We start from the raw sequence: 14263 nt of genomic DNA on the forward strand, positions 1-14263 counted from the left end.
AGAGACACACACACACACAGAGACACACACAGAGACACACACAGAGACACACACACACACAGAGACACACACAGAGACACACACACACAGACACACACAGAGACACACACAGAGACACACACAGAGACACACACACACACAGAGACACACACACACACACACAGAGACACACACACACACAGAGACACACACACACACAGAGACACACACACACACACACACACAGAGACACACACACACACACAGAGACACACACACACACACACAGAGACACACACACACACACACAGAGACACACACACAGAGACACACACACACACACAGAGACACACACACACACACAGAGAGACACACACACACAGAGAGACACACACACACACAGAGAGACACACACACACACACCTACCAGGAGACGTTGTCAGGTGAGCAGACGGAGATGCTGGTGTCCATGGAGTCCAAGCTCATGGTGTCGTAGGCCTGGCCGTTGCCACTGTCCAGGTACATGTTGGACCGGGTGGCCTGACCTGGACCACAACAAGACCACCCAGGGTCAGAAACGGAGACGGACAGTGTAGTGAGAGAAAGAAAGGAGGGAATGAGAGAGAGCTCCACAGGTACAGTGTTTATTACCTATGTTAATTGACGAGTAATAATCAGTTACCTGTGTTTGACACTCCATGCGCTGAGCCCTGTTCTCCATGACCGCTCCCCGTCTCAGGGGCCCCAGTCTGACTGGACGCTACAGACCGCTGCCCGTCTCAGGGGCCCCAATCTGACTGGACGCTACAGACCGCTCCCCGTCTCAGGGGCCCCAGTCTGACTGGACGCTACAGACCGCTGCCCCTTCCTCTGATCACACAGACCAGCCACAGTTAAACCGGTAAAAAAAAATATATAAACACCAACCGAAAGTTCCTCATAACAAAATCCAGATATATATTGTCCAAAAAAATAAAGCCACAACTTCATGGGCCACAAAACACAGCAGGTGAACAAGTCCAACCGGAGCAAATGATAGACCACACACACTAGTGGACCTCCACCCTGACTGTCACTATGACAGGAATAACACACTAGTGGACCTCCACCCTGACTGTCACTATGACAGGAATAACACACTAGTGGACCTCCACCCTGACTGTCACTATGACAGGAATAACACACTAGTGGACCTCCACCCTGACTGTCACTATGACAGGAATAACACACTAGTGGACCCCCACCCTGACTGTCACTATGACAGGAATAACACACCAGTGGACCTCCACCCTGACTGTCACTATGACAGGAATAACACACCAGTGGACCTCCACCCTGACTGTCACTATGACAGGAATAACACACTAGTGGACCTCCACCCTGACTGTCACTATGACAGGAATAACACACTAGTGGACCCCCACCCTGACTGTCACTATGACAGGAATAACACACTAGTGGACATCCACCCTGACTGTCAATATGGCAGGAATAACACACTAGTGGACCTCCACCCTGACTGTCACTATGGCAGGAATAACACACTAGTGGACCTCCACCCTGACTGTCACTATGACAGGAATAACACACCATACAGTTCTAGAGTTGGGTACAGGAAAGACACACACACAGAGATAGCGAGTCGACACATATGCACACACAGAGACACCCACAAAGACACAGACACACACACGCAGGAACCCTGATACCATCAGGCAAGAGGGCCAGAGACATCTGGCCCATAGGACAGGCTTCAATCTCAACACACACGCGCACACACACATTCTCCATTGGGTACTGGGACCTACTGTATAAATGGATGCTTCACAACAGCAGAAAGCATCTTCTTCCTCTCCTCAATTATCTCCACAAACAAATAAAAAATCATGCTCCTATCCACCCATCAGACACACAATCTGAGGATCCGTCCTGTGTGTTGAAGCCTTATACTGTGTTACTTACTGTACAGTATCTAGTCCAGAGGACCACCGGTGGTGTGACAGACTGTGTGTGTGTGTGTGTGTGTGTGTGTGTGTGTGTGTGTGTGTGTCCTCACCCTTGTGCAGACGGTGTGTATCTGTATTGCTGGAGACAGACATGGCCCTTGGTAGAATACTGGCACAGCTACAACTCTGCACCGGGGGCGGCTGGGACTGTGGAAGACCAGCGAGAGTGAGATTAAAGGGGATGGTGTGTGTGTGTGTGCATGAGTGTGTGTGTGTGTATGCACGTGTGTGTGCGTACCTTGTTAAGCATGCTGTGTCCCAGTGTAACACAGCTGAACTGAGGGGTGACAGTGGTCTTCTTCCTGGGTAACGTGTCACTCGGGTGGGCCCCGCCTTCTTTCACTAACCTCTTCCTCTCCTCCAGCGAACGGAAGTGCTGAACATGCACATACAATATTCAGAATCACAACACACACACAGCTTTTACCTGCCTGTTGTGGCAGTGATTATTTACAGGGAGAGGAGGAGGAGAGTCAGGGAGGGGAGGGGTCACGATAGGTTGCCATGTCCTCCGGCCAATGAACAGAAGGGGTTTTGGTGAGAGAAGGGCGGCAGGGCGAGGAAGAAGACCAGTCAACAGGAGAGGAGGGGCGACAGGGCGAGGAAGAAGGCCAGTCAACAGGAGAGGAGGGGCGACAGGGCGAGGAAGAAGGCCAGTCAACAGGAGAGGAGGGGCGACAGGGCAAAGAAGAAGGCCAGTCAACAGGAGAGGAGGGGCGACAGGGCGAGGAAGAAGGCCAGTCAACAGGAGAGGGGCGGCGACAGGGCGAGGAAGAAGGCCAGTCAACAGGAGAGGAGGGGCGACAGGGCGAGGAAGAAGGCCAGTCAACAGGAGAGGAGGGGCGACAGGGCGAGGAAGAAGGCCAGTCAACAGGAGAGGAGGGGCGACAGGGCGAGGAAGAAGGCCAGTCAACAGGAGAGGAGGGGCGACAGGGCGAGGAAGAAGGCCAGTCAACAGGAGAGGAGGGGCGACAGGGCGAGGAAGAAGACCAGTCAACAGGAGAGGAGGGGCGACAGGGCGAGGAAGAAGACCAGTCAACAGGAGAGGAGGGGCGACAGGGCGAGGAAGAAGGCCAGTCAACAGGAGAGGAGGGGCGACAGGGCGAGGAAGAAGGCCAGTCAACAGGAGAGGAGGGGCGACAGGGCGAGGAAGAAGGCCAGTCAACAGGAGAGGAGGGGCGACAGGGCGAGGAAGAAGACCAGTCAACAGGAGAGGAGGGGCGACAGGGCGAGGAAGAAGGCCAGTCAACAGGAGAGGAGGGGCGACAGGGCGAGGAAGAAGGCCAGTCAACAGGAGAGGAGGGGCGACAGGGCGAGGAAGAAGGCCAGTCAACAGGAGAGGAGGGGCGACAGGGCGAGGAAGAAGGCCAGTCAACAGGAGAGGAGGGGCGACAGGGCGAGGAAGAATGCCAGTCAACAGGAGAGGAGGGGCGACAGGGCGAGGAAGAAGGCCAGTCAACAGGAGAGGAGGGGCGACAGGGCGAGGAAGAAGGCCAGTCAACAGGAGAGGAGGGGCGACAGGGCGAGGAAGAAGGCCAGTCAACAGGAGAGGAGGGGCGACAGGGCGAGGAAGAAGGCCAGTCAACAGGAGAGGAGGGGCGACAGGGCGAGGAAGAAGGCCAGTCAACAGGAGAGGAGGGGCGACAGGGCGAGGAAGAAGGCCAGTCAACAGGAGAGGAGGGGCGACAGGGCGAGGAAGAAGACCAGTCAACAGGAGAGGAGGGGCGACAGGGCGAGGAAGAAGGCCAGTCAACAGGAGAGGAGGGGCGACAGGGCGAGGAAGAAGGCCAGTCAACAGGAGAGGAGGGGCGACAGGGCGAGGAAGAAGGCCAGTCAACAGGAGAGGAGGGGCGACAGGGCGAGGAAGAAGGCCAGTCAACAGGAGAGGAGGGGCGACAGGGCGAGGAAGAAGGCCAGTCAACAGGAGAGGAGGGGCGACAGGGCGAGGAAGAAGGCCAGTCAACAGGAGAGGAGGGGCGACAGGGCGAGGAAGAAGGCCAGTCAACAGGAGAGGAGGGGCGACAGGGCGAGGAAGAAGGCCAGTCAACAGGAGAGGAGGGGCGACAGGGCGAGGAAGAAGACCAGTCAACAGGAGAGGAGGGGCGACAGGGCGAGGAAGAAGACCAGTCAACAGGAGAGGAGGGGCGACAGGGCGAGGAAGAAGACCAGTCAACAGGAGAGGAGGGGCGACGGAGATTAAAGAGGATGAAAGGAACACCATCAGAGAAAGGGAACTAGGGCTGACCCCATTTAGTCGGCTGGTTGAATGTTTGGTCCATAACCTGTGTTGGTCGACAGAGATTTCCTTGGTCGAGCAGTAGCAAAAACAAAGAAATATCATGGTGTATAAGACACCTGTCTGATTGGCTCCTGTCTGAGTGGACTGATCCATTGTGGAGGCCGTGGGGATGGAACAGTCCATCACTCTAAGAGACTAGTGCTACTGAAATTGTATATGGTTAATAAAGAACAATGGCTCAACACTAATAACAATCACATCATTGTATAACAAATGTTCTTTCTCCTACATTTGATAACGGTCGCTGTCCGCGGTTCTGAAACATCAGTGTGCTGTTGAATTGGTGTCTTCCTAGACATGTGCATAATAGCTAAGTTAACCAGCATATTGGTGTGGATGCAACACTTCATCACACTCCTTCTTGGTCATTGTCCTGTTGAAAAACAACTGATAGTCCCACGAAGCGCAAAACCGAAGGGATGGCGTATCCCCGCAGAATGCGGTGGTAGCCATGCTGGTTAAGTGTGCCTTGAATTCTAAATAAATCACTGACCGTGTCACCAGCAAGGCACCATCACACCTCCTCCTCCATGCTTCACGGTGGGAACCACACCTGTGAAGATCATCCGTTTACCTTCTCTGCGTCTCACAAAGACATGGTGGTTGGAACACAAAACCTCAAATTTGGACTCATCAGACCAAAGGACAGATTTCCACAGGTCTAATGTCCATTGCTCGTGTTTCTTGGCCTAAGCAAGTCTCTTCTTCTTATTGGTGTCCTTTAGTAGTGGTTTCTTTGCAGCAATTTGACCATGAAGGCCTGATTCACACAGTCTCTGAAAAGTTGATGTTGAGATGTGTCTGTAACTTGAACTCTGAAGCATTTATTTGGGCTGCAATTTCTGAGGTGCAGTTATTTTAATGAACTTATCCTCTGCAGCAGCGGTAACTGGGTCTTCCTTTCCTGTGGCGGTCCTCATGAAAGCCAGTTTCATCATAGCGCTTGATGGTTTTTGCGACTGCACTTGCACAGAATAGCAGATCCAATATATTTTTACCGCGATGCTGGCTGCCCATTTCCTCAAAACGAAAACAACAAATGCCCTGGGTGGGCCAGTGGCCCTGTTTCGCCTATCGCGGTTCTCAGCTTTAAATGACAAGGATGAAGGGAGGAAATGGTACCTTAGCGCTCTTTATGGCAAGAGAGGAAAGGAGGGATGAGAAGACCAGCAGGTCAGCAGGAAGGATAAGAGAAGAAAGACAGGAAGGGGCGTGGTCACGGGACTGGTCACTAGGAGACCGTCACACATCAGTCAGCAACGCCGTATCCTAGGGGACGGGAGAAGGAGGAAAGAGAGGAGACTGAGGCGAGAGGGACAATCGGCGGGAATGGAGACGGTTGCTAGGCAGCAGTCAAACATACCTCCTTGAGACTGATAGGACTGAGAGGGAAGTGCCGCCCACCTGTGAGGTCAGCATACTTCCTCTCCAGAGAGGCATGGTTCTCTTTCTCCTGAGAGAGAGCGAGAGCGAGAGAGAGAGCAAGTGAGAGAGAGAGAGAGAGAGAGAGAGAGCAAGTGAGAGCGAGAGAGAGAGCAAGTGAGAGAGCAAGTGAGAGCGAGAGAGAGAGAGAGAGAGAGAGAGAGAGAGAGAGAGCAAGTGAGAGAGAGACTTTAAAATGCAAGTAGGGCTGAAATCAAACACACACCGTGCGTTCATACCCTCTGCAGCATCATCTGCAGGTTGGTCCTCTCCTTCAGAAAGCTATCCTTCTCTCGCTGAGCCTGCTGGGTAATCAGGTCCGCCTGCTTCTTCAGGGTCACCAGCCTCCCCTGGGAACACACACAGTTTAATATACACAAAGTTCAACACACACATACTCTAACACAAACACACCGTACCTTGCGTGTGACGGTGCTGAGTTGATAGTCAACGATCTCTCTGAGAAGGTGTTGTGTGCTTGTCTCCTCCTCCTCATTATGATGACTCTCACTCTCCATCTGCTGGTCCTCCAGGTCCTTAAAACGCTTCGTCTCAGCCTCCAGCACCTCAGAGTCCTGACACACACACACACATTTTGTCAGACTGTGTTGTAACATCTTGGCTGTTCCTATGTGGACACTGTTTACTCCCTATTTTGTGGATGAGGGAGAGAGCATTCAGTCACACAACCAAATCAAGGCTCTCTCCAAACATGCTAGAAACCATGTTTCCTCATCCTATCAAAAAACAGCTACTACTCATCAACAGGCGGAGAGTCTGTGGAGCTGAAGGACATGATGTGACCCATCCTGAAACTGACTGACAGGAGAAGAGGAGGAAATGGAGGAGGAAGAGGGAGACAAGTAGAGATAATCCTGCAGGCAAATGAGAGGAGGACGACTTAGAGGAGAAGGAGGGGTGAACAGGTAGGAACAGGTGTGTGTGTGTCACCGGAAGTTGTTCATTTTAGCAGGAAGAGTGTGTGTACTGACCCAGCTCACACACACCCTGAGACAGCTGCTCTACCCTAGTCCTCTCAGTCTGTAGAAACACCCACCCTGAGACAGCTGCTCTACAATAGTCCTCTCAGTCTGCAGAGACACCCACCCTGAGACAGCTGCTCTACACTAGTCCTCTCAGTCTGCAGAGACACCCACCCTGAGACAGCTGCTCTACACTAGTCCTCTCAGTCTGTAGAGACACCCACCCTGAGACAGCTGCTCTACACTAGTCCTCAGTCTGTAGAGACACCCACCCTGAGACAGCTGCTCTACACTAGTCCTCTCAGTCTGTAGAGACACTCACCCTGAGACAGCTGCTCTACACTAGTCCTCTCAGTCTGTAGAGACACTCACCCTGAGACAGCTGCTCTACACTAGTCCTCTCAGTCTGTAGAGACACACACCTGGCATACTCATGAGCACACACACACACACACACAGTGGAGGACACACAGCACACACAGACGAACGACAAGCACACACATAGACAACAATACACACACGGATGAATGACAAGCATGTGCATACGCCTAGGTACAAACACACAGGACAGAGGGCAGGATATAGCGTTGTGGGAGAAGGGAAGCAGAGTTAATACAGTGTTACAGTGATCTGGAGAGCTGGATGGAGGGATGGACTAGAGGACAGGGAAGACCGGCAGAAACAGGCTAGCTGACTTGACACGGCAGAAACAGGCATAGCTGACCAGACACGGCAGAAACAGGCTAGCTGACCAGACACGGCAGAAACAGGCTAGCTGACCCGACACGGCAGAAACAGGCTAGCTGACCCGACACGGCAGAAACAGGCTAGCTGACCCGACACGGCAGAAACAGGCTAGCTGACCAGGCATGCAAACACCAAATCTTATTAAGTCTTATTCTCCCTCCAGTCTCCCCTCATTCTTCCTCCGTCTCCCCTCATTCTCCCTCCGTCTCCCCTCATTCTCCCTCCGTCTCCCCTCATTCTTCGTTCTCATTTCTCTGCTAGCTGTAGGGTTAATGGAAGTCTCCGGAACAGGCCTGAACACAACCCAGAGAGGGTGCGAACACACACACTTTCTACCATCCATCCAACCCCACCTCATTCTCCCTCATTCTCCCCTCATTCTCTTGTCATTGATCCTTTAGTCGATCCTCACTTTAACACACCCCTGTGTATGTGTGTGTGATAAGACAGGGCAGTGAACGCTACTTACTTAGTCCGTTAAGAACATATTATTATTTACAATGATGGCCTACCAAAAGGCAAAAGGCCTCCTGCAGTGATTTTTAAAAATTATAATTAAAAATAAATTACGTATAAATATAGGACAACACATCACAACAAGAGACAACACTACATAAAGAGAGACCTAAGACAACATAGCAAGGCAGCAACACATGACAACACAGCATGGTAGCAATACAACATGACAACAACATGGTAGCAACACAACATGACAACAACATGGTAGCAACACAACATGGCAACAACATGGTAGCAACATAACATGACAACAACATGGTAGCAACACATGGTAGCAACACATGGTAGCAACACAACATGGTAGCAACAACATGACAACAACATGGTAGCAACAACATGACAACAACATGGTAGCAACACAACATGGTAGCAACAACATGACAACAACATGGTAGCAACAACATGACAACAACATGGTAGCAACACAACATGGTAGCAACAACATGACAACAACATGGTAGCAACATAACATGACAACAACATGGTAGCAACACATGGTAGCAACACAACATGGTAGCAACAACATGACAACAACATGGTAGCAGCAACAAAACATGGTACAAACATTACTGGACACAGACAACAGCACAAAGGGCAAGAAGGTAGAGACAACAATACATCCAGCAAAGCAGCCACAACTGTCAGTAAGAGTGTCCATGTTTGAGTCTTTGAATGGAGAGATTGAGATAAAACTGTCCAGTTTGAGTGTTTGTTGCAGCTCGTTCCAGTCTCTAGCTGCAGCGAACTGAAAAGACAAGCGACCCAGGGATGTGTGTGCTTTAGGGACCTTTAACAGAATGTGACTGGCAGAATGGGTGTTGTATGTGGAGGATGAGGGCTGCAGTAGATATCTCAGATAGGGGGGAGTGAGGCCTAAGAGGGTTTTATAAATAAGCATCAACCAGTGGGTCTTGCGACGGGTATACAGAGATGTCCAGTTTACAGAGGAGTATAGAGTGCAGTGATGTGTCCTATAAGGAGCATTGGTGGAACATCTGATGGCCGAATGCTAAAGAACATCAAGCTGTTCGAGAGCACCCTTACCTGCCGATCTATAAATTATGTCTCCTAGCATGGGTAGCATGGTCATCTGAATCAGGGTTAGTTGGCAGCTGGGGTGAAAGAGGAGCAATTTACAATAGAGGAAACCAAGTCTAGATTAAACTTTAGCCTGCAGCTTTGATATTTGCTGAGAGAAGGACAGTGTACCGTCTAGCCATACTCCCAAGTAGTTGTATGAGGTGACTACCTCAAGCTCTAAACCCTCAGAGGTAGTATTCACACCTATGGGGAGAGGGGCATTCTTCTTACCAAACCACATGACCCTGTTGTGAATTAACAGCTGTATATTTGGACCGGAGACAGCATGACGGGGATTTACACATACCAGGTCATCTAGTCACATGCCAATCAATGTACTGTATATGTATGTGTTTAGCTTGAGAATATGTGGCTCACATTACATATCATGCACACAGGGGTGTAATGTACTAAAGTAAAAATACTCTAAAGTACTACCTAAGTAGTTTTTTGAGTTATCTGTACTTTACCATTTATATTTGACAAAGTTTACTTTTACTTCACTACATTCCTAAAGAAAATATTGTACTTTTTACTCCATACATTTTCCCTGACACCCAAAAGTACTTGTTACATTTTGAATGCTTAGCAGGACAGGAAAATTGTCTAATTCACACACAAGAGAACACAAGATCTGGCTGATTGACTAGACACATGCTTCGTTTGTAGATTATGTCTGAGTGTCAAAGCCTGCCCCTGGATATCTGTACATTTAAAAATGTAATTTTTTATACTTTTACTTTTGATACTTAAGTATATTTTAGCAATGACATTTACTTTTGATACTTAAGTATATTTAAAACCTACCTTTTAGAGTTTCACTCAAGTAGTATTTTACTGGGTGACTTTCACTTTTACTTTTCTATTAAGGCATCTTTACTTTTACTCAAGAATGACAATTGGGTACTTTTACACCACTGCATGCACACAGTGCTTATGACACCACAAACTCTTACAAACTCCATGTAACAGCACGTACACACCCACACATATTGTCACTCTCTCTCTCCCTTATGTTGAGTTGCCCCTAGTGAACCCAGTTGACTCAGTGTTACAACAGACACGCACGCACCTGAGGCTTCTGGTCCGGTGCCTGTTCCATGTCGGCCATCTTGGTGTCGAGTGTCTCCACAGCATCTCTCTCCTGCTGCAGAGCTGATAGCTCTGCATCCTGCTCAGCCTGCACCAGGGCACCCTCCATCTCCACCTGGATGGAGAGGCAGTAAGTATGTCTTTCTCACCTCTTTCTACCCAACTTTTTCTCTCCCCCTATCCCTCCCTCCCCCTATCTCTCCCTCCCCCTATCCCTCCCTCCCCCTATCCCTCTCTCTGTCCCTCCCTCCCCCTCTCTCTGTCCCTCCCTCCCCCTCTCTCTGTCCCTCCCTCCCCCTCTCTCTGTCCCTCCCTCCCCCTATCTCTGTCCCTCCCTCCCCCTATCTCTGTCCCTCCCTCCCCCTATCTCTCTCTCTGTCCCTCCCTCCCCCTATCTCTCTCTCTGTCCCTCCCTCCCCCTATCTCTCTCTGTCCCTCCCTCCCCCTATCTCTCTCTGTCCCTCCCTCCCCCTATCTCTCTCTGTCCCTCCCTCCCCCTATCTCTCTCTGTCCCTCCCTCCCCCTATCTCTCTCTGTCCCTCCCTCCCCCTATCTCTCTCTGTCCCTCCCTCCCCCTATCTCTCTCTGTCCCTCCCTCCCCCTATATCTCTCTGTCCCTCCCCCATCCCTCCTTACTTCTCTGAGTGATTCGTCCATCTGGTTGTCCAGTTCTTTGATCTTCTGTTCCAGCTTGTCCATGTTGTTGAGCACCTGGATCCTGTCCTCCTCCACACGGGTCACTTCCTTCCTCCGCCGTCCCTCCTCCGCCAGCGCCTAAAGATGACATCACTCTCACAATGGAATCTATGCTATGTTCTTTTTTCACTGGTCCTGGAGAGATATTGGTGGTGCTGTTCCCAGCCCAGAACAAACCTGATTCAGTTGAACTAGATCTTGATAATAAGTTGAATAATGCATGTTAGTACTGAGCAGGAACAAAAGCCTGCACCCACTACAGGTCATCCAGAACAAGGGCAAAAAAAACACAACTGTGGCCATAGACATGTTCTAGGTGTTAATGTGATAGCTTCATTGGTTGAATTTAGTTGTCCACACACTCACATCTCCCGTGACCTCCTCTCACAGCTGCACAGAAACCCAACTTGAAATACAGTATTCAGCACCTCCAGGTTCTGACACGGTAAATAGAAGACCGATTCACTATAACAAACGACCCTGACCTCTAAAGCTTGTTGTGGAGGTCTAAGAAGATAAGACATTTTTGCGAGTAGATAAAATACGTGGATCCTAAATGATAAGAGTAAGTCAGATTCCAGAGGAGTTTTCACAACAGAACTAAGCAATGTAGAAGGAGGTGTTGAGACGTGGCCAAGGCCAGTGTGTATTTTCCTCTGTAATACTTTATGGTGAGAGGGGATCTCTCTCTCTAACACTCTCATCTCTCTCTCTCTCCTTTAACTCTTATTAAGCCATGAGAAGCTACATGAAGCAACATTAAGAGACAGAGAGAGAGGGAGAAAGAGAGAGAGAGACAGGGAGGTTGGCTGAAAGGGGAGAGAGAGAGAGAGAGACAGGGAGGTTGGCTGAAAGGGGGGAGAGAGAGAGAGAGAGAGAGACAGGGAGGTTGGCTGAAAGGGGAGAGAGAGAGAGAGAGAGAGACAGGGAGGTTGGCTGAAAGGGGAGAGAGAGAGAGAGAGAGACAGGGAGGTTGGCTGAAAGGGGAGAGAGAGACAGGGAGATTGGCTGAAAGGGGAGAAAGAGCGAGAGAGAGAGAGAGAGAGAGAGAGAGAGAGAGAAAGGGAGGTTGTCTGAAAGGGGAGAAAGAGCGCGAGAGAGAGAGAGAGAGAGACAGGGAGGTTGGCTGAAAGGGGAGAGAGAGAGAGAGAGAGAGACAGGGAGGTTGGCTGAAAGGGGAGAGAGAGAGATAGGGAGGTTGGCTGAAAGGGGAGAGAGAGAGACAGGGAGGTTGGCTGAAAGGGGAGAGAGAGAGACAGGGAGGTTGGCTGAAAGGGGAGAGAGAGACAGGGAGATTGGCTGAAAGGGGAGAAAGAGCGAGAGAGAGAGAGAGAGAGACAGGGAGGTTGGCTGAAAGGGGAGAAAGAGCGAGAGAGAGACAGGGAGGTTGGCTGAAAGGGGAGAGAGAGAGAGACAGGGAGGTTGGCTGAAAGGGGAGAGAGAGAGAGACAGGGAGGTTGGCTGAAAGGGGAGAGAGAGACAGGGAGGTTGGCTGAAAGGGGAGAGAGAGACAGGGAGGTTGGCTGAAAGGGGAGAGAGAGAGAGAGAGAGACAGGGAGGTTGGCTGAAAGGGGAGAGAGAGAGAGAGAGACAGGGAGGTTGGCTAAAAGGGGAGAGAGAGAGAGAGAGAGAGAGACAGGGAGGTTGGCTAAAAGGGGAGAGAGAGAGACAGGGAGGTTGGCTGAAAGGGGGGAGAGAGAGAGAGAGACAGGGAGGTTGGCTAAAAGGGGAGAGAGAGAGAGAGAGACAGGGAGGTTGGCTAAAAGGGGAGAGAGAGAGAGAGAGAGAGAGAGACAGGGAGGTTGGCTAAAAGGGGAGAGAGAGAGAGAGACAGGGAGGTTGGCTGAAAGGGGAGAGAGAGAGTGTGAGAAAGTGAAGAAGTCTCACCTGATTGGTCCTCGGTAGATGCGGGGTGGGCGAGGAGGCAGAGCTTCGTAGAGTGACGACGGGTGATTTCGCCCTGTTGTCACGGGGATCTCTGCTCCATCGCTGTCCAACCTGACGCTCCTTGTCATTACCATAATAATTGTTTTCCGAGGCGGTACCATTTCTGTTAACGGTTAAGTCGAAGAAGACGGATACTGGCTCTTTGTCGTCAGAGACCTGGAGCTTCTCTAGTTCCCGGTTGATCTTTTGGAGATCGGCTAGACCGGCACCGGTACTTGGACTAGAACCAACACTCTTCTCCCTGTCCTGCTCCGATCGCCCCAGCTCTGAACACAAAGACAGGATGGTCTCCAGCCGTTGGAGTTCCTACAGCACACACAGAAACATGTACACTACCGTTCACAAGACAGGGGTTACTTAGAAATGTCCTTTGTTTTGGAAGAATAACACAATTGTTGTCCATTAAAATAACATCGAATTGACCAGAAATACAGTGTAGACATTGTTAATGTTGTAAATTACTATTGTAGCTGGAAATGGCTGATTTTTTATGGAATATCTACAAAGGCATACAGAGGCCCATTATCAGCAACCATCACTCCTGTGTTCCAATGGCACATTGGGTTAGCTAATACTGCTAATATATGCAATTACAAATCTTATGCATATGCATATATTAGCAGTATTAGTAGAACACACTGAAGTTTCTAAAACTGTTTGAATTATGTCTGTGAGTGTAACAGAACTCATATGGCAGGCAAAAACCTGAGAGAAAATCCAACCAGGAAGTGGGCTAGTGTCATCTGATGAAAATCAAAGGTTAGTGATTCATTTGATCTCTATTTGTGCTTTTTATGACTCCTCTTTGGCTGGGAAAATGGCTGTTTTTATTGTGGTTTGGTGGTGACCTAACATAATCGTTTGTGGTGCTTTCGCCGTAAAGCCTATTTGAAATCAGACACTGTGGTGGGATTAACAACAAGACTACGTTTAAAACGGTATAAGATACATGTATGTTTGAGGAATTTTAATTATGAGATTTATGTTGTTTTGAATTTGGCGCCCTGCACTTTCACTGGCTGTTGTCATATCGATCCTGTTAACGGGGTTGCAGCCCAAAGAGGATAAAAGGCCTGATTTGTAGAGTGCTGCAGAGATGGTTGTCCTTCTGGAAGGTTCTCCCATCTCCACAGAGGAACTCTGGACCTCTGTCAGAGTGACCATCGGGTTCTTGTTCACCTCCCTGACCAACACCCATCTCCCCCGATTGCTCAGTGTGGTTGGAAGGCCAACTCAAGGAACAGTCTCGGTGGTTCCAAACTTCTTCCATTGAAAAATAATGGAGGCCACTATGGTCTTGGGGACCGTCAATGCTGCAGACATATTTTGGTACCCTTCCCCAGATTTCTGCCTCGACACAATCCTGTCTCAGAGATCTACAGACAATTCCCTCAACCTCGTGGCTTGGTTTTTGCACTGACATGCACTGTCAACTGTGGGACCTTACATAGACAGGTGTGTGCCTTTCCAAATCATGTCCAATCAATTGAATT

General features: G+C 49.9%; 1 protein-coding gene across 1 annotated transcript in view; it reads right to left on the bottom strand.

The window, feature by feature from the left end:
• LOC139366907 (pleckstrin homology-like domain family B member 2) overlaps positions 1–14263 on the bottom strand; it is a 46207-nt gene that overhangs the window by 17747 nt on the left and 14197 nt on the right. The window contains exons 5-13 of the mRNA XM_071104656.1: positions 12711–13076; positions 10764–10901; positions 10108–10242; positions 6126–6281; positions 5946–6056; positions 5648–5737; positions 2224–2361; positions 2036–2132; positions 407–524 (exon numbers count right to left, since the gene is read on the bottom strand). Coding sequence (XP_070960757.1) covers positions 407–524; positions 2036–2132; positions 2224–2361; positions 5648–5737; positions 5946–6056; positions 6126–6281; positions 10108–10242; positions 10764–10901; positions 12711–13076 — 1349 coding nt within the window. The remainder of the gene's footprint in view (positions 1–406; positions 525–2035; positions 2133–2223; positions 2362–5647; positions 5738–5945; positions 6057–6125; positions 6282–10107; positions 10243–10763; positions 10902–12710; positions 13077–14263) is intronic.

The sequence above is a fragment of the Oncorhynchus clarkii genome, chromosome 15, assembly GCF_045791955.1.
Source record: "Oncorhynchus clarkii lewisi isolate Uvic-CL-2024 chromosome 15, UVic_Ocla_1.0, whole genome shotgun sequence".
Lineage (NCBI taxonomy): Eukaryota > Metazoa > Chordata > Actinopteri > Salmoniformes > Salmonidae > Oncorhynchus > Oncorhynchus clarkii.